General features: G+C 48.8%; 2 protein-coding genes and 1 non-coding gene across 3 annotated transcripts; 1 reads left to right on the top strand and 2 right to left on the bottom strand.

The window, feature by feature from the left end:
• The first annotated feature begins 3 nt into the window (after positions 1–3).
• Positions 4–2,559, top strand: CLPSL2 (colipase like 2). Its single transcript, XM_020886927.2, has 3 exons — positions 4–90; positions 832–954; positions 2,393–2,559. Exons 1-3 carry the CDS (start codon positions 4–6, stop codon positions 2,486–2,488), a joined length of 306 nt encoding a protein of 101 aa, XP_020742586.2. The 3' UTR covers positions 2,489–2,559.
• A 9,038-nt stretch (positions 2,560–11,597) lies between these two features.
• On the bottom strand, positions 11,598–17,389 carry CLPS (colipase). The gene is made up of 3 exons (XM_070456942.1): positions 13,914–17,389; positions 12,262–12,384; positions 11,598–11,840 (listed from the first exon to the last, which is right to left on the bottom strand). The coding sequence occupies exons 1-3, from the start codon at positions 13,995–13,997 to the stop codon at positions 11,724–11,726; spliced, it is 324 nt and encodes a 107-aa protein (XP_070313043.1). The 5' UTR covers positions 13,998–17,389; the 3' UTR covers positions 11,598–11,723.
• A 790-nt stretch (positions 17,390–18,179) lies between these two features.
• LOC139031647 (U6 spliceosomal RNA) lies at positions 18,180–18,282 on the bottom strand. The gene has a single exon (XR_011484152.1). It is a non-coding gene; the product is annotated as a U6 spliceosomal RNA (small nuclear RNA).
• Between the last annotated feature and the right edge of the window lie 7,654 nt (positions 18,283–25,936).

The following is a 25,936-nucleotide window of genomic DNA, read 5'->3' as shown; positions in this document are numbered from 1 at the left end:
CCTATGGCCTTGGCCATCGCGCTCCTCCTCGCGGGGGTCCTGCTCCCCTGCTGGGGAGAGTTCGCGCTCTTTAAAAAGGGGTCTACAAAGGTGAGCCAAGGGACATTTTGAACCTTCCGTTCTAGCCGAGGGCGGTGGCCGGGGCATCACTCTCCATCCAGAATGGGCCAGTTGGGTTTGGAGAGAGAAGTGGGGGACAGGGCAGGGGATGGGACCACCCGTACTGGGGATTTCTTCTCAGGCTGGAAGCTTGGTGTGCTCCCAAAGGACTTCAAAGACCTTGCTTCACCTCCCTAGCGGCTTTGGAGGTGAAAGGAAGTGGACTTACACCAGCAGCATCCTTTCCCTCCCCTCCCCCCTCCCCCCTCCTCCTCTGGGATGCTCAGTCCTGCCCCCAGCCGTGCCTTGCACACCTGCCCTAGCCTCTGCCCCTCTCTGTGCCCTTCTAGGCATGCAACTCTTTCCTCCTTTTCCTTCCTCCTCTTTCTCTCCACCCCATTCTCTGTCCCTTCTCCATCCCCCACTAAAGTGTGATGGGGAGTATTTGGTCCATCAACACAGGTGACCCTTTCGGAGCCACAGAGGTGAGGGGGTCCCCCAGGAAAGAAGAAGCAGTGGGAAAAGTCCTAACTTCCCCCTTCCTCTCCCCTGTTCCTCTGATTGCAGTGGGGTTGGGACGTGGGGGTGAACTTCTCTAGGACTTCTCTTTCTGGATCTGTGGGGCTTTGGCAGTGTCAGGGCACCCCCTCTACACACACACACACACACACACACACACACACACACACACACACGGCTAAAGAGCTGGTGACTTAGGGGTTGTTCCCACAGGCAAACGGGGCGAGGTGCTCCCACCACTCTGAGTGCTTCAGTGACTGCTGTCTCATCAGCTTGGACTCCGGCAGTGCTTTCTGTGCCCCTCGGGCCAGAATAACCATGACGTGCTTGCCCCAGGTGAGACCCTGCCCCTGCGGGGCAGCCCCTGCTGGTACGTAGCCCCGCATGGCTGCACCTGCTTTTTTCACCCTTTGCTTGAAGTGTCCTTTCCCCCTTCTCCACCTGGCAAACTCCTGATCATCCTGCAATGCAACTCCAGCCACCTCCTCCAAGAAGCCTTCCCTCCTTGGAACTCGCATGCCTTTGGGACCCACACCCTCAGCAGAGCATGCATCTCCCTGATTTGCCTGCCTTCTGTCTGCCTCCACCACTGGTCAGAGCTCTGCAAGAGCAGGATTAAAGCATATTCACTTTTGAGCCTCTACCCCCCAGCTTAGTGCCTGCACATAGTAGTTGCTCAACAAACATTTATTGCATGAATGAGTGTCTCTACTGTAACATCCCCGCAGCAGAGCAGGTGGGAAAAGACCTCCCAATCCATCTCGACCATGCTGCCGCAATGACCGAATTTCTTGAGGAGCTGCCCAGGCAGGTCGACGGTTTTGGGATTGGATTTGAATTTAAACCCTGGCTTTACCAACCCCTGTCTTTGTGACCTTAGACAGATCATTTCTGCTCTCTGAGCCTTAGTTTTCTCATCTGTAAAATGGGGCTAAAGTACCCAACCAACCAGCTTGTTAGGAAAAGTGTGTGATCCTGGCAATGACGGTGCTCAGTGAAGCATGATTGTGATCGGCTGGTGGAAATGCAGGGAGCAGAACGCACAGTACATCTTGTTCTTGCTTGCCTTTTTTCTGGCCCTGGGCCCAAACCTTTCTAGGGAGGCTGGGCTCAGTCTCCATCTCTTTGTCTGGAGAACTGCCAGTGCCCAGGGAGACAGCCAGGTCCCTCCTGTGGCCTAGCTCTACAGCTGAAGTAGCCAGAGGGTCTTTTCATTATAGGCACTTAATCTACTTCATTTTGTTTAATTCCATCAATGACAAATGGAGTTACTATTATTATTTCCTTAAAAATAAATTATTTGTTTGACTGCACTAGGTCTAAAGATCCTGGCATGGGGGAATCTTTAGTTCTGGCATGTGAACTCTTAGCTGTAGCATTTGGAATCTAGTGGCAACCCACTCCAGTACTCTTGCCTGGAAAATTCCACGGACTGAGGAGCCTGGTGGGCTACAGTCCATGGGGTCGCAAAGAGTCAGACACGACTGAGCAACTTCACTCACTCCATGACCAAGAATCTGGGCCCCTGCATTGGGAGCTCAGAGTCTTAGCCACTGGACCACCAGGGATGTCCTTCATTATTCCCATTTGACAGATGAGGGAACGAAGACAAAGAAGCTTGCCTAAGGTCACAGTGTTATAAGGGGTAGAGCTGTCAGACCTGAAGTCTGTCTCACTCCATCCCTTGGCCTCTTGCTTCTGCTCCCCAAGAAGTTTAAACCTCCTTCTTCCCTGCTTCTTGGTGACTTTCAACTCTCTCACCGATTTTCTGCAGACCAGGAGCGCCATCAACATCGTGTGTCCCTGCCAAGTAGGCCTGCGTTGCAGACACAAGGACCCAAGCTGTAGCCGTCGCTGCCGTTTGATTTAGAGGAGGATGCAGTCTGGTCACGAGCACCCTCCTCCCCCCCACCTCCTTGAGGGGCCTCATCTTGCTCAAAAGACATTAAAGTCACTTTCTGGCTCTGGCCTCTGTCTGTGCTTCCTGGGAGGGGGAACCAGATAGGGATTGTTCTGAAAGAAGAGACATGATAGAGCTTCCCATGGGGTTTGGCCCTGTCTGGAAGCCTGGTGGTCTCAGGGGGAAACTGTGGGACGGGAGTGGGCTTGTGGGGGTATGGGTGCTGGGGGAGGGCAGAGGGATGGATTGGAATTTGGGGATCAGTAGATGCAAACTATTATGTATAGAATGAGTAGGCAACAAGGTCCTACTGTGATAAACCATAATGGAAAAGAATATGAAAAAAGAATGTATATGATGTATAGCTGCATCACTTTGCTGTGCAGCGGAAATTAACACGGCATTGTACATCAGCTATACTTCAATCAAATAAATGTTTAAAAGTAAAGATAAAGAAACTGAGGCTCAGAGAGCTACATGGCTTGCCCAAGTCTCACCATGGGGTATTTTCTGCTGCCAAGTATCCAAAAAAATAAAACAATTGCAACTGGTCTGGATGCTGAGGGAATTCATTGGTGGTCAGAACTGGAAGTGCAGGTTGGCCTTGGGTCTGGTTGAATCCAGTAGCTTCATGGCCCTCTGGCTGGATTCCTTCCCAGTAGCTGCAAAAGGTCCAGGTGTCACGTAATAATAACAGCTAAGATTTATCGAGCACTTACTATGTTCCAGACACTGCAATGTGTTTTCTTATCTGTATCAACTCATCTTATTGTCACAACAAAGTTATAGTAGGTACTATAATTATCCCTAGTTTAAGAATAGGGCAAAGTATCCTTCTTAAAGTTTCCAAGTAGGGGTGGGGCTGGGGTTGGACCCCAGGCAGTCTTGCTCCACAGCTCAGGGTCTTAACCACAAGTCCACCTCACATATGGAGAAATCAGTCTCCCCAGAGAAAGGAAACATCTGTGTCACAATTCTCAGCAAACATCCTAAGACTGATTCTAGTTGGATTAGTCTGCTTAGTCTGCATATTCAACCCTGACCCACTCTCCTGGGTCAGACTGGAATGCTGAGTCTCCACCTCAACCCCAGTTCAGTCTGCCTGGGGGTCACCTTGCTCCAGACCCACTCACCGCTCATCACTTGACATAACCACAGTGTAATTCAGAGATCCTTTGCCTCACTCCGAGATCATAAATTTCTTTTTCTCCTATCTCATTATATCTCAATCATTTCCCTCATGTCACCAAAGTATTTTTAAAAACAGCAATGATGTGCTACTATGTATAAAATAGATAACTAAGGAGGACCTACTGTATAGCACAAGGAACTCTACTCAATATTCTATGGTGACCTCAATAGGAAGAAAATCCAAAAAAGAGGGGAGATATATACACACACACACACACACACATATAGCTGATTCACTTTGCTGCATAGTAGAAACTAACATAACATTGTAAAGCAACTATTCTCCAATAAAAATTAAAAAACAAAAAACTCAGTAGTGACTGCCTAATTTTATTTTATATGTGGACCATATCTGCTTAACTATTTCCCTATGAGTAGACAATAAGATAATTTCCAAGTCCAAACCATCTATGTTCTGTAGGACACAACTTAATGGCTGCAAAAGCAAAATCCTATTCTCATGATGGCTTCAGCAAGGTGGATGCTTTCTCTCTCACCTGGTGGTTGCGGGGAGGCTGGCTGGAGGCTCTGCTGGGAGAGATCATGCATGCCCCCACCTCCTTCCACCTTCTTGCTCAGTCATCTGCTGCTGTTTCCTTCTATTTTTCCCCTTAATTTTTTACAACACGGCACACATAGAAACATCATATTGATATAGCACCTCGGCATAAGAGTAGAAGGGTCTCGGGGCCCTAAAGAGACTCTGCTGAGGGCAGAAGGCATCCACATCTCCAGACACACTAGTTGGGAAGCTCTGCCCCAGGTTGTTTCTTTTCTTCTATAGTCAGAGATAGTGCACCAGCACACCTGCTGGGTCCACTTTCCAGTTAGACGAAAGGGGGTAGAGAGGCAGCTGGTAGCTCACCCTTCCTAAAAGGGCAGCAGGAATTATTTTCACTTACACCCCACTAGGTGAGCCACTAGTTGGTGAGCCACTAGTTCACCTAGTGGCTCAGATGGTAAAGAATCTGCCTGCAGTGTGGGAGACCTGGGTTCGATCTCTGGGTCAGGAAGATGCCCTGGAGAAGGAAATAGCAATCCACTCCAGTATTCTTGCCTGGAAAACTCCATGGACAGAGGAACCTGGCTGACTACAGTCCATGGAGTCACAAAGAGTCAGACAAGACTGAGCAACTAACACGTTCAATTTCAGGCAAAATTTAGTCACATGGCTGCAGCTAGCTGCAAGGGAAGCTGGGAAATGTAGTTTTCATCTGGACATCCATGTGCCCAGCTAAAGCTTGGGGGGTTCTGTTATTAAAGGACAAAAGGAGAGTGTATAGTGGGAGCAATTTGCTGCCACAAAACTCTTTATTATTATTTTAATAAGCCAGGAGAGCTTGGCTCCCAGGACCCAGAGCTAACGACTGTTAGGCAGCTCTAATCAGGTTGTTTTGTTGATTTGTAGGAGTTCTTCATATATTTTGGATAGTCACTCCTTATTGGACATATCATTTGCAAATATCTTCTCCTATTTTCAGTACATTGTCTTTTCATTTTTTTTTTTTATGATTTCCTTTGCTGTGCATAGGAAGTCATTTAAAAAAATGAATAAGCTTTTATCTGATATAGTCCAATTTGTTTATTTTTGCTTTTGTTTCCCTTGCCTGAAGAGTCACAACTATTAATAGAAAGATACTGCAAAGACCAACGCAAAGGCTTGTCTATGTTTTCTTCTAGGAAAGACTAGAAAAAAGACTCCTTTGTGGATAGGCAGGCTGCGTGGCTTGCAGGATCTTAGTTCCCTGACCAGGAAAGGAACTCATGCCCCTTACAGGGGAAGCATGGAGTCCTAATTGATGGATGGCTAGGGAAGTCCGAAGGAAGAATCCATTTCTGGTTGGCCAATGATAGCTTTGGAGCCTTCACACCTCTTTGGCCCCACATCTAGGCCAGCCGATAATAGCCCCCCTCCCTCCCTTGGTGCTGGTGGGAGATGCAAACTACACAAACCCCAGCCTGCTTGGGGGAACCCTAACCCTGGCCCCATCTCCTAGCTTCAGTAAAAGTCAAAGCCACCCTCCCCTTCATCCTTACCACTCAGACCCCCTTGCACCTGCCCTGCTGTCCCTAGAAAGGTCCATTATTCAAGCAGTAAAACTTTTCATACTGTTTTGATGTGTGTGACATCATCCATTCCAACATCCAAACCAGTTCTGGGTGGGGGTTGATTTCATCCTCCAAGAGGCACCCAGAAAACCTGGATCACTCAATTGCTTTTCAGAGACTATGACTTCAAGTTCTCCAGTTCTCTTTCCCTTCCATGGCTGGGTGACAAGGGGATGCTCTGTGGCTGGGAGAGGCCTGAATTGGAGGATGGTGGCCCTAGAGAATGTCCTGATTCACAGATGACTTTGCACAAGCAAGAAACCCACTTGTGTTGTGTTAAGCCTCTATGCCTCCTGGATGGTTTGTTTCCACAGCATTTCCTTACCTGCCATGATTAGTGTATGTAAGAATGTCTCTTGCCCCTCTACCCGCAGCATTACCATCTGTTCCCACTCTCAAGACTCAGGCACTTTGTTCTGATTACCCACTGCCAGACCCACTGACAGTTAGTGTGTTCTGAGCTCGTAACCCTCATGCCCACCAAGAAGGCCTACATAAATGTGTTCAGGTGACCGCACTTTCACAGGAGAGGGAGTTACTGAAATTCTCATTGAAAGTCTCTGAAGGAAGGGAGTGGAAAGATAAAAACCAGAGTCTAATTTTCTGTTATTTGATAGTTTTGTGACTTTGGGAGGTTTAGCAACTTCTCTGGCCCTTAGTCACCTCATCTGTGAAACAAATATTCACAATGCTATTTGTTAATAATATACAACCAGATAGGATGAGAGAGTCTTTTGAAATCGTTCTGAGACCTTCTAACTGTATAGATAATGACAACAGCTTCTATTGATTGGGTGCCTACTCTGGGCATAGTAAAATACCTGCTATTTAATTTAAGCATTGCATCATTCCTGTGATGTACTGTTATTTTGTCCCATTTTGCAGACATGGAAACTGAGGTTCAAAGAGGTTAAGAAGTCTGCCAAAAGCACACAGCCAGTAGATAGCAGAGCTTTCTGAATCCAAATCTATCTTGCTGGTGCCAGAGCCCAAGCACATGGACTGGCTACTCTGCCGACAACAAGGCAAGCACAGCGAACAGTCCAGGAAGCAGCAGTGGCTCTTGGGGAACATCTGCTCCATCCCCATTGCTTACTCCTCTGTCCCTTTGGTCTGGGAGCTGGCATTGTTGGCCTCTCCCTCTCAAGCCCAGGACTGGGCATTCATACCTCATTACCTACCCACCAGGCCTCAGTCACATGGCGGTCACCTGGAAGATGCATGGTTTTTAGCTGGAACATAGAGGCAGCTGCTCCTGGTCCTCCACTTCCTCCTCTCCTTTTTCTTCCTCCTCACTGGGAAGGAAATCAAAAGTTTAGGAGGGAACCTCAAGGGTACACTATCTACCACCATCCTAAGACTCTGGTTGGGAAGGGTGGGTGGACCCTGAGGCTTATGTGGGTGAAAGCCGGAAGTGGGGGGCAGCAGGGAGTGCTGGGTGTTTGGGGGCACAAAGAAAGCTCCTCTGGATCATGGGAGCCCTGCTGGGGCACCGCTGGTGGTCTTGCAGAGGTGAACACAGCAGAACACTCCTTTCCCACGCTCGCTCACATCTGGTAAGAGACACAAACGTTCACTTCCGCTCGCGTTTTATTGAGCACTTAGCACCTATAGAGGATTTTGCTAGGTGCAAGCGAGAGGTCTGTGAACAAGACACAAAACTCCTTGCCCTGGGAGAGCTGACATTCTCTTGTAGGGGGTAAATAAGGAAAATATTAATATATTCCACGGGATCAACATCTGAGGACAAAAAACAAATAAGGAAGTGGCTTCAGAAGTTGTGGTGTGAGAAGAGGGTATTCAGGGAAGACCTTACTAACAATGGGAAACTTAAGCAAAGATCTAAAGGGAGTGAATGAGGGTTAGTCACTCAGTCGTGTCCGACTCTCTGCGACTTCATGGACTGTAGCTTGCCAGGCACCTCTGTCCGTGGGATTCTTCAAGCAAGAATACTGGAGTGGGTCGCCATTTCCTTCTCTAGGGAAATCTTCCCAACCCAGGGATCGAATCCACACTGCAGGCAGATTCTCTACCATCTGAGCCACCAGGCCTTTCCTAAAGGGAGCCAGGCAGGCAGGAGAAGGAGCCGTCTAGGTGGAAGAACAGCCAGGGCAAAAGCCTAGAGGAGGGACCTTGCCTGGCATATTCAGGAAGAGCAAAGAGGAGTGAGAGAGAATGGAAACAGTAGAAGAGGTTCGAGAGATCAAAGGAACATTAGAGTATTCTCCTTTACTCAGCAGTTCTGCTCTCAGCACCTACTGTGTGTGAGGACTTAAGTCCTAGTGGTGAGAGAGAGCTGTGAACATGAGTGCAAAAATCACTGCCCTCCTAGAGTTAAGGAGGGGATAGAAAAATTTTAAAACAGGATAAGGAAGATAAATTTAGGGAGTCATATATGTTGTGAACACGGCAAACCCAGGTGATGGGCCTGCTCCGGCTGGGTGTCGGGAGGGCCGCAGCCTGGGGCAGGAGAGGGGGGCAGCCAGACAGGGCCCTGGGGCAGGGCATGCGGAGCGGGGCAGGCAGCTGTTGCTTTTGCTCCCAGCTGGAGCCCCAGGGCCTGCACACAGTAGGTGCTCAGTATTTGCTCCTTGAAAGACTACTGACATTGTGGGACAGAGGGCTGATGGATGGCAGTGATAGATAATGTCATAAGCCCCAGCCCTGGGGACCGTTGACGTGTGAGCGTGTGCATGTTTTGGGGGGGGGAGGTGCAGATGACAATTTTGCGCCGCAGGCGGGTGGGTCTGGCTCACTCTCCTGTGCAACAGAGGAGAAGTTACCTATTTGGGGGACACTGTGGACAAACCTTCCAAAACTGCTTAGTCCCCTCTAGGCACAAGTCAGGTCCCGCAGTCGCCTTGTGTCCCCCGAACCCCACCCACACAGACGTCCCTTGGGCCCAGCCTGGCAGGTGGGGAGGGGGCGGTGTGGGAGAAGGAGGCAGGCCAGGCCGTCTCCCCGCAGGACCCGGGGGAGATTTGCTTCCAGAAGCAAGGGTGCAAGAGCCGGTGCCGCTGCCGGTCTGCCGAGAACCGCGAGTTGTACTGCCCTGTAAAGGGGTCTGCAGGCAGTACGTGTCCCCGGGGTGGGTGTCGGGGCCTCGGGGGAGCTGAGGGGGAGACCCATGGAAGGTGGAACTGGAGCGCACCCAGAGGCCAGGGGAAGGAGGGAGGGGTAGGTGGGCGGAAATGACCCAGGCATTCTCTGCTGGGGGAGACTTTGGACAGACCCAAGGTGGGTCCCCGCCCCCAGGGGCGTGGAATCCTGGATGGTGGGGCAGGGATGGGGTGCGGCGATGTTTCTTTCTCTAACATGGGCTCCCGTTCTCTGGGGCTCTTCCAGCAGACCCTGAAGTAGCAAGGTCAATGGCACAGTTTAGGTCTGGCCCTAACCCTGGGTCTACGTCTGCCTTAACCACACTCATCCCAAGCCCCAGGAGTTCTGTTGTGGCTTCCTGGGAGGAAGCGGGCTGAGGCAGCCTCTGAACTGAGTGTGCCGGAGAGGGGAGTTGATTGACCCATGAACGGATTTAAGGAGAGGAGATATGGCCCCCTGTCAGTGTTCATCCACTTAGGACTGGCAGATGGGATAACAGGGGAAAGGCAATGCCAGGGGTGGAGTGAGGAGGGCCCTATGCAACCCTAGAGGTCAGCCTGGAGGAGGTGACCAGAGGCACAGAGTCAGCAGCTGGGGGAGAAGGTCCTTTGTGCCCAGGCTCCTCCACTGTGCACAGGTCGAGGGCCCCCAAGCTGGACTGTGGTGAAGCTGGGGGCTGCCCCAGAGCAGCCCTCAAGGCCGAGGTCAAAGTCTCGCTTTTCCCTGGCATTCTTCCCTTTCTCTGACATTCCTCGGCCTGGATAACGGGTATCCCTGCCAGCTGGACCTGACTTGTGTATTTCCAAAGAATCAGAAATAGTTTAAAATCACCTACAGCCATTGTAAGAAAATTGAAAAAAAGAAGCCAGCTAAGAAAGCTTTCTTTTAATGATCTCTCTTCGTTGCCTCCTCCCACTTCTCCGCCTACTCCGGTGACACCTGGAACTGTGTGTCCCTGCCCCTGGTTCCCAGAGCCTCCCCTAGCGGGGAGGGGTAAGGAGGGAGAGATGATGCACTATCACTGAAATAAAAAGCTTGCAATGTTTACTGGCAGCCAAGCCTGCCTTCCTTGCTAAACCCCAATATTGTTTGGGCAGCCACGTCCCCAGCCCTGGAGCAGGACTGTAGTTAGCCTAAGCCAGTTATGGCAATCCCATTCTCTTTGCCCAATACTTGCTTTTCCAGCCTCCCTTGCAGCTAGCAGTGGTCAGGTGACCCAGCAGTAGCTGTAGAGATATGGAGACATCAGCCTGGAAATATTAGGGGAAGATAAGAAGGTACCCTGGGAGAGGCACTCTGTCCTTACCCCCCTCCCCCACCCAGCTTCTGTCCCCAGGCTTTCTCACTTAGCACATGGTGAGAGGATCTGATGTTAGGAGCCCCGGTGAAGGAGTTTGCTGAGAGGAGCTAGCACCCAAACACATGCCAACATTTCCATCTCCAGACTTCTTCACGCCTGAGAAATACATGCACCCTTTGTTTGTGCCATAATTACTTGGGTTTTGTTACTTACAGCTGAATCCAGTCTTAAATCCTAAACCTAATGGTTCTCTTGAGGATTCATTATCCCAGAACTACAGAATGCCGGGGCGGGTAGAGCATCTAATTCATTTAGTTCACCCTCCCTTGTTTATGTGAATCTCCTCTCTAGCATCGCCACCGAGGGTCACTGACCTTCCAGTTGTACATCAGTGCCTAGTATCTTAAGACTCTCTAAGGAAGCCCAGGTTTGATGGCTCCAGTGGGTATAAGGTTTTTATAGTAAGTCAAAACTAAATTCCTTTTGAAAGAGAAAGTGATAGTCACTCAGTCGTGCCTGACTCTGCGACCTCATGGACTGTGGCCCACCAGGCTCCTCTGTCCATGGGATTCTCCAGTCAAGAACACTGGAGTGGGTTGCCATTCCCTTCTCCAGGGGATCTTCCTGACCGAGGGATCGAACCCTGGTCTCCTGCATTTGCAGGCAGTTTCTTTACCAGGGAAGCCCTTTCCTTTAAGTTCCACCCATTTGTCTCAGTGTGAGTTACCCGGAAAGAGCAGGAAATCGTAGAAAGGGTTGGGGGTGGAGTTGGGTGGATTTAGTGCCAACTTTTTCTAATTATGTAACACTGAGCAAATTACTTAACATCTCTGAACCTTAGTTTCTTTTATCTATAAAGTGGAGACAATGAATTCTCCTTCCCAGGGCCATTGTGAGAATTTGCTGGCCACAGAGTAAGCCCGCAGCAATTATGAGTGAGCTGACTCTTTAACACAGATGGTGTCAGCTAGCTGTCACCGCTGAGTTTGGCCCAGGAGAGGGGTGAGAGACCAGGAGAAGGGACTGGTAAGTTTTGATGCAGGGCAAAGAATATGGGCCATTATAACTCCCCACCAGAGATGTGTGTGTGTGCGTGTGTGCACGTGTGCGTGTGTCTGCCTGCCTGCCTGAGAACTTGAGGGGCAAGGAGGGCCTCCCAGGGAGCTGTGATGCTCCTCAGAAACAGAGAGGGTCCCAGCCTGACTGGGCTTGTTTCACAATCTTGTCTCCAGCCTGTCAGCCTTGTTCTGTTTGGCCCCCCGACCTATTCCTCCTTTCAGATAACACCTGATGGTGCGAGAAGCTTGATGTAACATCAAGGAAGACGCTGACTCAGCAAGGGTATCCAGGTGACTGGGGAAGGTTTGCAAGAGGGGCTTTAATTGCCAAGAACCCAGTTAGAAGGTGGAGGCGCCAGTCGAGGCGATGGCCGGCCAGGGGCGGGGCCTGGTGGAGGAGCATCCTGGGGTGTGCCGGCCGGGGTGAGCTCGCTTACTCTGCGGCATGTCAGAGATCAAGGCAGACGCCGAAGTTGGTGTTGGTGATGGAGCCCACGATGGTCTTGTCGACGTCGCAGGTCAGGCCCCGCTCACAGGGACACTTGTAGTAAACCCCATAGAGCGTCTGCAGAGACAGGGGGTCACAGACTGTGGGGGCCACCTGCCCCAGATGGCGCTTCTCCTTCCTGCCTCCCTGGGGGGGTGCGGGGGCTCAGTGGGCCTGGACGACCTGGGTTCTGGTCTCCACTGTGTGACTCGCTTGCTCTTACTAACTCGATCTCTCTGGGGAGCCTCTGTTTACCCGTCCATGTATAGGGTTAACACCCATGTCCATGACCCATGTCATGGGTCAGTTGTGAGGCTCAGGAGACGGGATGGGATGGGAAAGGTCTTTGAAGGGTGCTGACCTCCCTTCACCTCCAGCATTCTGTGTCCGGACTGACCCTCTTCCCTGAGCACACACGCAAGCCTCGAGGGCCCTCCCCTCACTGAGCTGTACCCCCACAGCCGTCTCCGCCTGCCCCCCCCGGCCCCCCGGCACTCACAAAGGCGGAGCACTCGCTGTTCTCGCGGGCCTTGGGTGCGCAGCGGGCCAGGCTCAGCCCGTCTTCCCGGTGGCAGCACTTGCTGTTGCACTGGGCACTGTTCAGGCAGAGCTCGCCGTCATCCTGCCAGGGGGCAGCCGGTCAGCCCAGCGCCCTCCCTTAGGTCCCCTGTCCACACAGACCTCCAACTCACCAACTGCTACCGCTGACAGGGCCTCCCACCACGGCAGGCTGGTATGAAGGAATCCAACCCCTGGGGCTAGAGGCCTCTGCCCACCCCAACCCCCTGACCCACCCATGTGAGAAGCGGGCAGTGTGGCATCATTAAAGTAGCCCTGAGTGGGGACAGGACACCCAACTCCTCAGACTGGCTGTGCTACCAGTTCCCTGGGTGACCCTGGGCCAGTCGCTGCCCCCCTCTATGCCTCAGTGTTTGCATCTGGAATGGTCGCCTGTGGCCCCCAAACAGGGTTTCCAAACCTCTCTGGGTCCCCCAGTCCTTCGAGGAGCCTGTGAAAGTTGAGGACCGTCTCCCAGGAAAATCCTCCCTCCACAGATTCTTACAGGTAATCTCAGAGGCTTCCCAGCCGCTCTGAGCCCATGCCCAGCCCCGAGTTAAGGACCTGCGAACTGGGTTCCTGTCCCAAAGGGCTCCTGCAGTGCCCTCTTGTGGACAGGCCACGTGGACAGTGCGGAGAGCCTGGCTCTGGAGCCTGCCAGCTGGTCGGAGCCTGGCTCTGGAGCCTGCCAGCTGGTCGCCAGTCTCTGATCAAGGCTTTCCAGCGGTGTGACCTCAGGCAGGTGACTTCACCTTCCTCTAAGTCAGCTTCCCATGTGAAGACAGGATTGATCATAATAGTACCTATCTCACGTGGCTCGTGTGTGTGTGTGTGTGCGCGCGCATGTGCACACACACACACACACACACTGTGTCACTTCAGTCGTGTCTGACTCTTTGTGACCCCTCTGGACTGTAGCCCACCAGGCTCCCCTGTCCATGGGATTCTCCAGGCAGGAATACTGGAGTGGGTTGCCATGTCCTCCTCCAGGGGATCTTCCCGACCCAGGGATCGAACCTGCGTCTCATACATCTCCTGCATTGGCAGGCAGGTTGTTTACCACCGGCACCACTTGGGAAGCCCCATGTGGTTCTTACAAGGACTAAATAAGTAAGCAATCCTGAGGCATTCAGAGCTGGACTAGGTCAGAAGCCGGAATCACTGGGAAACTTTTTAAACTACTGGATCTTCTGAGTCAGGGTTTCCAGGATGAGAGCCCAACACTATGGATATTTCTTTTTTCTTGCCTTGCTTCATGGCTCGTGGGATCTTAGTTCCCCAACCAGGGATTGAACCTGTGTCCTCGGGAGTGAAAGTGTGGAGTCCTAACCACTGGACCTCCAGGGAGCTCTGCTCTGGATTTTTATCAAGTTCCCTCAGCCAGGTTGAACCATGCTCTGGGCACGCTCCACACTGATCAGCCTTCTCTGGGGCCCTGGGGAAGGGGCAAGGGAGACAGGGGGTGGGCAGTCAAGGAAGAGATGTCTTACCTCCCAGTTCCTGGGCAGCGGACCCACCACGGGTCAAAAAGCCAAGCTTAAAAAATATCCTACATGGGGGCCCAGATGCCTCCTGCCTGGAAGACCCTCTTACCAGGTTGATTATGATTCCCCGGGGGTCAGGAACCGCATAGGCTACCGCAAGGGCGACAAGCAGAAGGACAAGGACCTTCTCCATGATGAGTGGGCACAGCTGGTGTAGGTCGCAGCCAGCAGTTCAGGTCAGGTGGCAAAAGACGGAGCCAGAGGGGGTGGTGGGGCTATAAAAGAGGCCTCGTGCACATGTGACCCACCTTCCCAGTCCCGCAGGGCCTGCCGTGGGCAGAGGCCCAGCTGTGGCCAGCCTGCTGGGGTGGGGTCCTGATAAGCTGCTGGGTGCCACCTGGCACCCAAACCTTGTTTGTGTGTGTGTGTTGGGAGTGGTGTGACGTGGCGGCCTGGCTAAGAGAGGGGACTCAGGGGCACCTTTGCCTGTAGGAGTTATTAGCTGGGCAAGTTACCAGTTCTGTTTCAGTCTCCTTATCTGTCAACTGATAAGAGTTGTGAGCATTAAGTGATTTAACATGTTATACACAAAATACCCATAGCCTGGAACACGGCTCCGCATATGAGCAGTACAGGTTAGCTGCAGTGCCTGTTCACTGCTGTTATTCACCTCTGGTGCCTTGAGCTCCCTGGCAGGGCTGGGACTTGGGTGAGGCAACAGAGATACCTAGAGTGTGAGCACCTCCTTTAACTTTCCTTCCTAGACCCATCTCTTGCCTCACCCCAGTCTGGGCCTGCTTTTGACCCTGCCCAGACCCAGGTATCTGGCAGTATCAGGCTCAGGGGAGGAGGGGTCCCAGGCCCCCTTGGGCTTTTCCGGCAGGCCTACGCCCCTGGGGCTGACCAGCTCTGACCCCTGTGGCCGCTGGCAGGGGGGTACCGCCTCGCTCTGGGAGTCCCATTCTGGGTGTCCCACCCTCCCACTGTCCCACCGAGGGATGCCTGCAGGAGTGATTCGGGGGCTCCCAGGAGGTCCTTCTCCAACAGCTCTCTCCCAGCTCCTTTCCACTTCACTTAATATCTGCAACCAGCATCAAAGACTGGCCCCTTTCATGAAAGCTTCCTCTCTTCCACTCGCCTCTTCCCCTACCCAAGGCCACGTGTGTGCCTGAGCAGTTGTTGGTCCTGGCTGAGGATGAAAAGGTCCCTTTAGCCTCTGCTGGCCCGGGGTGAAGGCTGGGAAGGGCACAGCTGCCTGAGTGTGCTCAGGTGTGGGACGGAGCGGCTTTCCCTGGAGGGCTGGCTGCTGTAGCAGAGCACCCCTTCCTCACCAGGAAGTGGAAGACGGCCAACTTGGGGAGGCCCCAGACTGGGTTGCCTTTATCCAGACAGATCTGACTTCAAAACTCACTGTAACCAGCTACACGAACTTGGACAGGTTATTTAAATTTGTAATCTCCATGAACCTCAGTTTTCTTATCGAGGCAAAGAGGTCAATGGCTCTTAGTAAGGTCAGGATTGAATAGGACAGTGTATGTGAAACCCCACGGAAGTGCCTGACACATGAGGGGTGTCCAGCCAACATAGTGACCCTTCACCCTTATAGCCCTGACAGTGGCCTAGAGAGGAGCCACTGGAGGAACCAGCCAGGAGATCCTCAAAATGAGAGAAGCCCACCCAATTCCAGAGACCTGGAGATGCCACTGTCTTCGCTTATTTTATTTTTTTACGGAGCTCACTGTTTTCAACCACTTTTCCCCATGAGCTTATCCTGGCCCTTCCCCACCACACTGTTCTCCCAAGTCAAGATGAGGAGGCTGGGGAAGGAACTGGAACCAAAGAGCTCTTCCTATCAAAATGCATCAGTCCTAGTATTGCCAGCAGGTCATGGCCACGTTTCCAGAGGTGAAAGAATGCAGTTTTTTCCATCCCAAACGAATACAGCAAAAAGAACTTTGATAATGATTGTGCTTCCAAAATACAAGCAAGAAGTAAAGGACTTTTTGTACCCAAACCTCATATGGTCTAACCACTCCTTCCCCAATCTAAAGAGTGTCTTGCTTTGGCTTTTCCCCCTTCAAAAAAGAATCGATTTCTGATTCCCACGTGCAATCATATGTGTTTCTCTCACATACATAATGTTGAATGAGGGACTTCCCTGGTGGTCCAGGGGCTAAGATTGCACTCCCGATGCAGGGGGACCGTGTTCGACCCCTGCTCAGGGAAATAGATCCCACATGCCACAGCTAAAAGATTCCACATGCTGTAATGAAGATGGGAGATCCCAAGTGCTGCAACTAAGACCCAGCACAGCCAAATAAATATATCAGCTTTAAGAAAGAAATCCACCATAATATTGGATGAGAAAACCCATGGACAAAAGAACACAGACTGTTTGATTCCATCTACATGAGATTCAAGAAGAGGCAAAACTAACCTATGCTGGGGCTTCCCAGGTATTTCAGTGGTAGAGAGTCTGCCTGCCAATGCAGGAGACATGAGTTTGATCCCTGGTCTGGGAAGATCCTACATGCCGCGGAACAGCTAAACCTGTTTGCCACACCTACTGAGCCTATGCTCTGAAGCTTGGGAGCTGCAACTATTGAGCCCATGAGCCCTAGAGCCACTGCAATGAGAAGCCCGCGTTCTGCAGCTGGAGAGTAGCCCCTGCTTGCCACAACTAGAGAAAAGTCCACACAGCAGTAAAGACCCAGCACAGTTCAGTTCAATCGCTCACTCGTGTCCGACTCTTTGTGACCCCATGAATCGCAGCACGCCAGGCCTCCCTGTCCATCACCAACTCCCGGAGATTACTCAAACTCATGTCCATCGAGTCGGTGATGCCATCCAGCCATCTCATCCTCTGTCGTCCCCTTCTCCTCCTGCCCCCAATCTCTCCCAGCATCAGGGTCTTTTCCAATGAGTCAATTCTTTGCATGAGGTGGCCAAAGTACTGGAGTTTCAGCTTCAGCATCAGTCCTTCCAATGAACACCCAGGACTGATCTCCTTTACGATGGACTGAGTGGATCTCCTTGTAGTCCAAGGGACTCTCAAGAGCCTTCTCCAACATCACAGTTCAAAAGCATCAATTCTTCAACGCTCAGCTTTCTTTACAGTCCAACTCTCACATCCATACATGATCACTGGAAAAACCATAGCCTTGACTAGACAGACCTTTGGTGGCAAAGTAATGTCTCTGCTTTTCAATATGCTCTCTAGGTTGGTCATAACTTTCTTTCCAAGGAGTAAGCGTCTTTTAATTTCATGGCTGCAATCACCATCTGTAGTGATTTTGGAGCCCCAAAAAATAAAGTCTGACACTGTTTCCACTGTTTCCCCATCTACTTTCCATGAAGTGATGGGACCAGATGCCATGATCATAGTTTTCTGAATGTTGAGCTTTAAGCCAACTTTTTCACTCTCCTCTTTCACTTTCATCAAGAGGCTCTTTAGTTCCTCTTCACTTTCTGCCATAAGGGGGGGTGTCATCTGCATATCTGAGGTTATTGATATTTCTCCCAGAAATCTTGATTCCAGCTTGTGCTTCATCCAGCCCAGCGTTTCTCATGTTGTACTCTGCATATAAGTTAAATAAGCAGGGTGACAATATGCAGCCTTGACGTACTCCTTTTCCTATTTGGAACCAGTCTGTTGTCCATGTCCAGTTCTAACTGTTGCTTCCTGACCTACATATAGGTTTCTCAGGAGGCAGGTAAGGTGGTCTGGTATTCCCATCTCTTTCAGAATTTTCCACAGTTTATTGTGATCCACACAGTCAAAGGCTTTGGCATAGTCAATAAAGCAGAAATAGATGTTTTTCTGGAGCTCTCTTGCTTTTTTGATGATCCAGTGGATGCTGGCAATTTTTTTAAAACTTTTTTTTTTATTAGTTGGAGGAGAATTACTTTACAATATTGTAGTGATTTTTGCCATACACTGACATGAATCAGCCATGGATTTACATGTGTTCCCCATCCCGATCCCTCCTCCCACCTTCCTCCTCATCCCATCCCTCTGGGTCTTCCCACTGCACCAGCCCTGAGCACTTGTCTCATGCATCCAACCTGGGCTGGTGATCTGTTTCACCCTTGATAGTATACTTGTTTCAATGCTATTCTCTCTGAACATCCCACCCTTGCCTTCTCCCACAGAGTCCCAAAGTTTGTTCTGTACATCTGTATCTCTTTTTCTGTTTTGCATATAGGGTTATCGTTACCATCTTTTAAAATTCCATATATATGTGTTAGTATACTGTATTGGTCTTTATTTTTCTGGCTTACTTCACTCTGTATAATGGGCTCCAGTTTCATCCATCTCGTTAGAACTGATTCAAATGAATTCTTTTTAATGGCTGAGTAATATTCCATTGTGTATAAAAGTATGGAACGCTTCACAAATTTGCGTGTCATCTTTGCGCAGGAGCCATGCTAATCTTTTCTGTATTGTTCCAGTTTTAGTATGTTTGCTGCTGAAGCGAGCACGGATGTTGGCAATTTGATCTCTGGTTCCTCTGCCTTTTCTAAAACCAGCTTGGACGTCTGGAAGTTCGCGGTTCATGTATTGCTGAAGCCTGGCTTGGAGAATTTTGAGCATTACTTTACTAGCGTGTGATGTGAGTGCAATTGTGCGGTAGTTTGAGCATTCTTTGGGATTGCCTTTCTTTGGGACTGGAATGAAAACTGAGCTTTTCCAGTCCTGTGGCCACTGTTGAGTTTTCCAAATTTTCTGGCATAATGTGTGCAGCACTTTTACAGCATCATCTTTCAGGATTTGAAATAGCTCAACTGGAATTCCATCACCTCCACTAGCTTTGTTCGTAGTGATGCTTTCTAAGGCCCACTTGACTTCACATTCCAGGATGTCTGGCTCTTGGTGAGTGATCACACCATCATGATTATCTGGGTCATGAAGATCTCAGCACAGCCACAAATAAATAAATCAAAACCTAACCTTTGGTGGTAAAAGTCTGCAGGGTTTATCCCTGGGAGGATGTTGACTGGGAGGGGGGTCAGGAGGGAGTAAGCCTCTAGAGTGGAATTGTTCTAAATCTTCATCTGGGCTATTGGTAACACATGTAAAAATCCATCTAGCCGTGTACTTAAGGTTTTAGTACTTCACTGTATGTAATGTAGATACTGTACCTCAATTAAAAAACAAACAGAAAAGGAGTAGCATTCTCCCCGATCAGGTCTTACCACCTGGGCGAGTGGGGATGGGTGGTGCCTTGCCTCCCACTGAGGGTTTGGGGCACAGTAGCTGCAGACCCAGAGATGTGGCAAACTCCTCTTGGGTGTCACCCAGTTCACTTTCTCCACTTTCTGGGGTGTGTCCACCCCAGACACACAAAAGTGGGCTTTTGGCAGCCACGTTTGTAAATGAGCCCATCTTTGCTCCGCACCACCGGATGAATTAGACAAGGAATGAATATCTGACCCAAGGCACTTTCCTGGGTGGTAGGTTTGTGCCCATCAGCTTGCCTTCGAGCTGATCTGAAACATGAAACTCGGGAGGCCCAGAAAGGGGGTTTTCTGCTGTGTTGATGAAGAAATGGAGAAAGTGGTCTGCAGAGGGGAGGAAGAATGGATTCGCCATTTGGGGAGAAGCAGCGGCTGCCGTGCCTCGACTTCCTGATGGATTTCCAGGCCTTGTTACACAGACGTGTCGTGCACACACGCACAACCTTCCCATGGCTGCTGCACTCCTGCCCCTGTGGTACCCGAAACACTGACCCGACCCCCGAATAATGCATTCCCTTTGCTTAAGCCATGAACACAGACATCTCAATTCTGGGGAGGGGCTCATAGCTCCGGACCAAGGTCAGATGTGTGACAACATGGAGTCACATGGGGAGCAGGTAAGGAGTCCACTCAAGAGTCAGAGTCCCCACGAGAGACTCAGGTTGACTTAGGTTGAGTATTCCAGCCTGCTACCCATGATCTGCACCGGTCAGGGCCCTGAGGCAGACAGCCCCACCTGGACCTCAAGGAACGGGCAGGGGCAGTGCTTCAAACAGAGAGCACGTTTTTGTTACCAAAGGGGAAGGGTTCTGGGCACACATGAACAATAGATACACCCTCCATTCCACTTGTGGCTGCCTAACTCACAGATCACCCTTTTTCCCCTAACAGGCATGCTCAAGTTATAACTTCTCTGGTGGTCTAGTGGCTATGATTCTGCATTTCCGACGCAGGGGACATGGGTTCGCTCCCTGGTTAGGGAACAAGGCTCCCACAAGCCATGCAGCAGTTTGGCCAAAACAAAAAAACAAACCCAAACTGGGATGTGCAATAATTTTAACTTTTAAATTTACATCAATCATCCAGTATCCATTTTATTTAGATGAGGGAAGAAAATGAGACATTTATTGATTTTCAAGTTACCACTCTATTTAAAATTTGGTACTCAGCTTTTAGGATCCCCCTTTCCACCCCATTCTCCTGACCAAATTGGACCGAGTATGGAGTGAAGCTTACATGGATTTAAGAATTAGGGGAGGGGTCTTTCTGATCTCCTGGGTTCTCAGTAGCTTCTCTGAAGATGTCCTTGTCCCACTGTATTCTTCTGGTCCTGCTGAAATCCACTCTCTGTTCTCTCAGCATGGTCCCTTCCTTCACTGGTCAACAAACACGTGAACTCTTTTTCCTCCCATATTCATGGTCCCCACGTCTTGCTAGTGTTCCTCTCACATACATCACAACCATTCTCTGTAAGACGCTAGGGAGATGGCCCAGTGTTTCATCAGTCATTGCCCCAGCGCTAAGCTGGGATGTCTGTGTGATGTCACCTCTCTAATTTGGTCACAGTCACATCTCAATATGCAGCTTGTGTGTGCATCCACGCTCAGTCGTGTCCAACTCTTGCAACCTCATGGACTGTAGTCCACCAGGCTCCTCTGCCCATGGAATTTTCCAGGCAAGAATACTGGAGTAGGGTGCCATTTCCTACTCCAGGGGATCTTCCTGACCCAGGGATCGAACCCAAGTCTCTTGCATTTCCTGCATTGGCCGGAGGATTCTTTACCACTGAGCCACCAGAAAGCCCCATAATACTGTTTTTGATTTATTATTTGGGAAGTGAGAGGGAGCACCAGGGGCATTGGCTTAGCTCTTCCTAGTATATACCCCTTTAGCTTAAGGCTCAGGGGGCCAAGGTGAGGATTCTACCAGTTCTTGAGGTGAGCTAGTCTAAATGTTCAGGAGCACGAGATGGGATCAAGGCCTTGAAGTTCAGTCCTTTCACATTCCTGAATCTTATTTTAAAGGTCCTATGCCCTCTTGACTTCCCGGTGGCTCAGATGGTAAAGCGTCTGCCTACAAAGCGGGAGACCTAGGTTCAATCCCTCGGTTGGGAAGATCTCCTGAAGAAGGAAATGGTAACCCTCTCCAGTATTCTTGCCTGGAAAATCCCACGGATGGAGGAGCCTGGTAGGCTACTGTCCACGGGGTCCCAAAGAGTCGTGCATGATTGAGTGACTTCACTTTCACTTTCATGCCCTCTTGCAGAAGACAATGGATTCTTCAAGCCATAACACCTAAAGGTCTTGAAATTCATTTTATTCTAAACAACTGAGCTTGACATTATTATCTTGCTTGACATTATTCACTGCCATTATAAGTACCCGTCGCACTCTATGTTCCTGATTTCTCCCTTACCTTTAAATCTGTCTGTAGTCAAAGCTACGCAGTTCCCCAGAAGTTGACCCTCAGATGGCTCATGATCCCTAGAGTTCACAGCTGATAATCTGACTAGCTGCTTCTCCTCTCCGTTCCATGGGCTGCTGTTTTCCCAACTCCAGACATCAACAGGGATCTCAAAGCCTTTTGTCTAAAGTCTGGGCCTGAAACCCCTTTGTTGGTGCTAATATTTTGGATCAGGTTAGGGCTCTTTGGTACCAACAGCCAAAACCTACTCTAGCCAATAAAAGCAAAAAGGAAGGAAATGGAAAGATAGTGAGTGAGTCACAGAATTGAAGGAACAGGGCCACCTGTCTTAGATGGGCACAGGTATCAGGTGACTCTGAAGCTCCCGGTAGCAGGAGGTCATGGATTATCTGTTGAGAATGTGGCCAAGGCTTGACTTAACAACACCATTTTCCCTCATTTTAATCTACCACCATTCAGATTCCCTAAGTGGAGGCTGATAGCCTAGCTTGGGTCCCACACTCAGTTCTGTCTCTAGGGTCTACGTGCCCTGTGATGGCTGTCCCACCAGGACCTCAGAAAGCTGGAGAGGCTTCTCCCAAAGGCAGGGGAAGTTCTGTTGATCAGGCCAAACAAAAGGTGTCCACTAGTCCCGAGGAGCCTGGCCCCAGGTCAGTGCCCTTTCTGAAAGCGGGAGCATACAGCCCCTACTCTGGAGAAGCTCCCAGCCCGATGGTGGAGATACACGTCATGCCTTGTTGAACTTTCAATCTGATGGCAAGGACTGGTCACAAAACTGAAGAAATTTAAGAGGAAACACAGGTTAACAGCACAATATGCTTAAGGCAGGGTTCTTTTTAATAGTAAAAAATGGGAAACTGTCGAAATACCCCCAAGGAGGAGAATAATTAAACAATTATATAAAGATTAAAGATCACGTTTTTGAAAAACTAGTAATGTGAGAAAACATTGATGGTGAAATGCTAAATGAAATTAATTGGATACTAAATGTAAACTGGAGAAGGAAATGGCAACCCACTCCAGTACTCTTGTCTGGAAAATCCCATGAACAGAGGAACCTCACAGGCTATATAGTTCATGGGGTCGCAAAAAGTTGAACACAACTGAGCACAAATGCATATACATTATTATTCAACTGTATAAAGCAGTATGTCCAGAAGGAGGGGAATACACCAAAATGTTAACAGAGATAGTAATAATAAAAAACATTTTTGAGTATTTTTATATGTGAAGCCCTGGGTTAAACATTTTCCATATGTTATTTTACCTAACCTATACGTGATAGATACTATTATCATACTCATCTTATAGATGATAAACTGAGGCTCAGGAAGCTAAACCCTCAGTTAACAAGTTCAAGTTCTGTTCAGTCACTCAGCTGTGTCCGACTCTCTGCGACCCCAGGGACTGCAGCACGCCAGGCTTCCTTGTCCATCAACAACTCCCTGAGCTTGCTCAAATTCACATCCATTGAGTCAGTGATGCCATCCAACCATCTCATCCTCTGTCGTCCCCTTCTCCTCCTGCCTTCAATCTTTCCCAGCATCGGGGTTTTTCCAATGAGTTAATCTTTCACATCAGGTGGCCAAAGGATTGGAGTTTCAGCTTTAGCATCACTCCTTCCAATGAATATTCAGGCCTGATATCCTTTAGGATTGACTGGTTTGATCTCCTTACAGTCCAAGGAACTGTCAAGAATCTTCTCCAACACCACAGTTCAAAAGCATCAATTCTTCGGCTCTCAGCTTTCTTCACAGCCCAACTCTCACATCCATACATGACTGTTGGAAAAACCATAGCTTTGACTAGACAGGCCTTTGTCGGCAAAGTAATGTCTTTGCTTTTTAATATGCTGTCTAGTTTGGTCATCGCTTTTCTTTCAAGGAGCAAGTATCTTTTAATTTCATGGCTGCAGTCACCATCTGCAGTGATCTTGGAGCCCAGAAAAATAAAGTCTGTAACTGTTTCCATTGTTTCCCCATCTATTTGCATGAAGTGATGGGTCTGGATACCATGATCTTCATTTTTTGAATGTGGAGTTTTAAGCTAGATATTTTGCTCTCCTCTTTCACTTGCATCAAGAGCCTCTTTAGTTCTTCGATTTCTGCCATAAAGGTGGTGTCATCTGCGTATCTGAGGTTATTGATATTTCTCCCGGAAATCTTGATTCCAGCTTGTGCTTCATCCAGCCCAGCATTTCTCATGATGTACTCTGCATATAAGTTAAATAAGCAGGGTGACAATATACAGCCTTGATGTACTCCTTTTCCTATTTGGAACCAGTCTGTTGTTCCATGTCCAGTTCTAACTGTTGCTTCTTGACCTGCATATAGGTTTCTCAGGAGGCAGGTAAGGTGGTCTGGTATTCCCATCTCTTTCAGAATTTCCCACAGTTTATTGTGATCCACACAGTCAAAGGTTTTGGTGTAGTCAATAAAACAGAAATAGATGTTTTTCTGGAACTTTCTTGCTTTTTAAGTGATCCAATGGATGTTGGCAATTTGATCTCTGGTTCCTCTGGCTTTTCTAAATCCAGCTTGAACATCTTGGAAGTTCATGGTTCACATACTGTTGAAGCCTGGTTTGGAGAAGTTTGAGCATTACTTTACTGGCATGTGAGATGAGTACAATTGTGCGGTAGTTTGAACATTCTTTGGCATTGCCTTTCTTTAGGATTAGAATGAAAATTGACCTTTTCCAGTCTTGTGGTCACTGCTGAGTTTTTCATATTTGCTGGCATATTGAGTGCAGCACTTTCACAGCATCATCTTTTAGGATTTGAAATAGCTCAGCTGGAATTCCATCACCTCCACTAGTTTTGTTCGTAGTGATGCTTCCTAAGGCCCACTTGACTTTGCATTCCTGGATGTCTGGCTCTAGATGAGTGATCACACTGTCATGGTTATCTGGGTCATGAAGATCTTTTTTGTATAGTTCTTCTGTGTATTCTTGTCATTGTTTCTGTTAGGTCCATACCATTTCTATCCTTTATTGTGCCCATCTTTGCATGAAATGCTCCCTTGGTATCTCTGATTTTCTTGAAGAAATCTCTAGCTCTTTCCCAATCTATTGTTTTCCCCTATTTTTTTTGTATTGATCACTGAGGAAGGCTTTCTTATCTCTCCTTGCTATTCGTTGGAACTTTGCATTCAAATAGGTATGCCTTTCCTTTTCTCCTTTGCCTTTAGCTTCTCTTCTTTTCTCACCTATTTGTAAGGCCTCCTTAGACAACCATTTTGCCTTTTTGCATTTCCTTTTCATGGGTATGGTCTTGATCACTGCCTCCTGTACAATGTCACAAACCTCTGTCCATAGTTCTTCAGGCACTCTGTCAGATCTAATCCCTTGAATCTATTTGTCACTTCCACTGTATAATTGTAGGGGATTTGATTTAGATCACACCTGAATGGCCTAGTGGTTTTCCCTACTTTCTTCAATTTAAGTCTGAATTTGACAATAAGGAGTTCATGATCTGAGCCACAGTCAGCTCCTGGTTTTGTTTTTGCTGACTGTATAGAGCTTCTCCATCTTTGGCTGGAAAGAATATAATCAACCTAATTTTGGTATTGACCATCTGACTTGAGTCAGCTAACAAGTGGTTGACTCAAATTCAGGTCTATCTAAAGCTGAAGTGAATGTTTGTAAAATGATCTTGTTTGTCCTTAGCTCCCATTTTTGGGTTATGAGTTCTTTTATGTAACTTTCTTGAATTTTCTTATGTATGTATATTAATCATGAATTTGCCTATACATTTAGGAAAAATACATGTATTTTGAAAAAGGGTGGGGGGAAGGAATATGCAAGGGTGTGGAGGAGGAGGGATGGACTGGGAATTTGGAGTTACTAGAGGCAAACTCTTTATATAGAATGGAAAAACAAGAAGGTCCTACTGTACAGAACAGGAAACTATATTCAATATCCTGGGATAGGGACTTCCCTGGTGGTCCAGTGGCTGACTCTATTCTCTGAATGCAGGGAGCCTGAGTTGGATCCCTGCTCCCACATGCTGAAACAAAGAGTTTGAATGCTGCAACTAAAGATTCTGTGTGCCACACCAAAAAGATCCCACGTGTCTCAACTAAGACTCCATGCAGCCAAATAAGTAAATTAAAATATATGTATATATGTATACAGACATGTGTATATATATATATATCTCCTGGGATAAACCATAATGGAAAAGACGATAAAAAAGAATGTACATATGTACCTTGAGTGACAGCAGAAATTAACACAACATTGTAAATCAACTATACTTATAAAAGTAAATAAAAAAAGAAATATGTCACAAAAACATACGCAAGAGGTGAAAGTCATTGTATTGAACAAAAAGCATACGTTAAAGTCTGAGAAGCCTCATAAGGACCGTTCTTTTTGTAGTCGGTTCTATTATCACACTATCAGTCTGCATTTCAAATATATATTTACATATATGTAAGCACCTCACTGTCCTTGAGAGCAGGAGCCCCG

The sequence above is a fragment of the Odocoileus virginianus genome, chromosome 27, assembly GCF_023699985.2.
Source record: "Odocoileus virginianus isolate 20LAN1187 ecotype Illinois chromosome 27, Ovbor_1.2, whole genome shotgun sequence".
Lineage (NCBI taxonomy): Eukaryota > Metazoa > Chordata > Mammalia > Artiodactyla > Cervidae > Odocoileus > Odocoileus virginianus.
The sequence above is the reverse complement of the archived record's forward strand: the minus strand, read 5'-3'. Positions and strand labels throughout refer to the sequence as shown.

Coding starts and splice junctions, on each gene's coding strand:
- CLPS (XM_070456942.1), bottom strand. CDS start 13,997: ATGGAGAAGGTCCTTGTCCTTCTGCTTGTCGCCCTTGCGGTAGCCTAT. Junction 12,385..13,913: donor GGGGAATCATAATCAACCTG/GTAAGAGGGTCT, acceptor GCCCCCTGGCAG/GATGACGGCGAGCTCTGCCT. Junction 11,841..12,261: donor ACAGCGAGTGCTCCGCCTTT/GTGAGTGCCGGG, acceptor CTGTCTCTGCAG/ACGCTCTATGGGGTTTACTA.
- CLPSL2 (XM_020886927.2), top strand. CDS start 4: ATGGCCTTGGCCATCGCGCTCCTCCTCGCGGGGGTCCTGCTCCCCTGC. Junction 91..831: donor TTAAAAAGGGGTCTACAAAG/GTGAGCCAAGGG, acceptor TTGTTCCCACAG/GCAAACGGGGCGAGGTGCTC. Junction 955..2,392: donor CCATGACGTGCTTGCCCCAG/GTGAGACCCTGC, acceptor GATTTTCTGCAG/ACCAGGAGCGCCATCAACAT.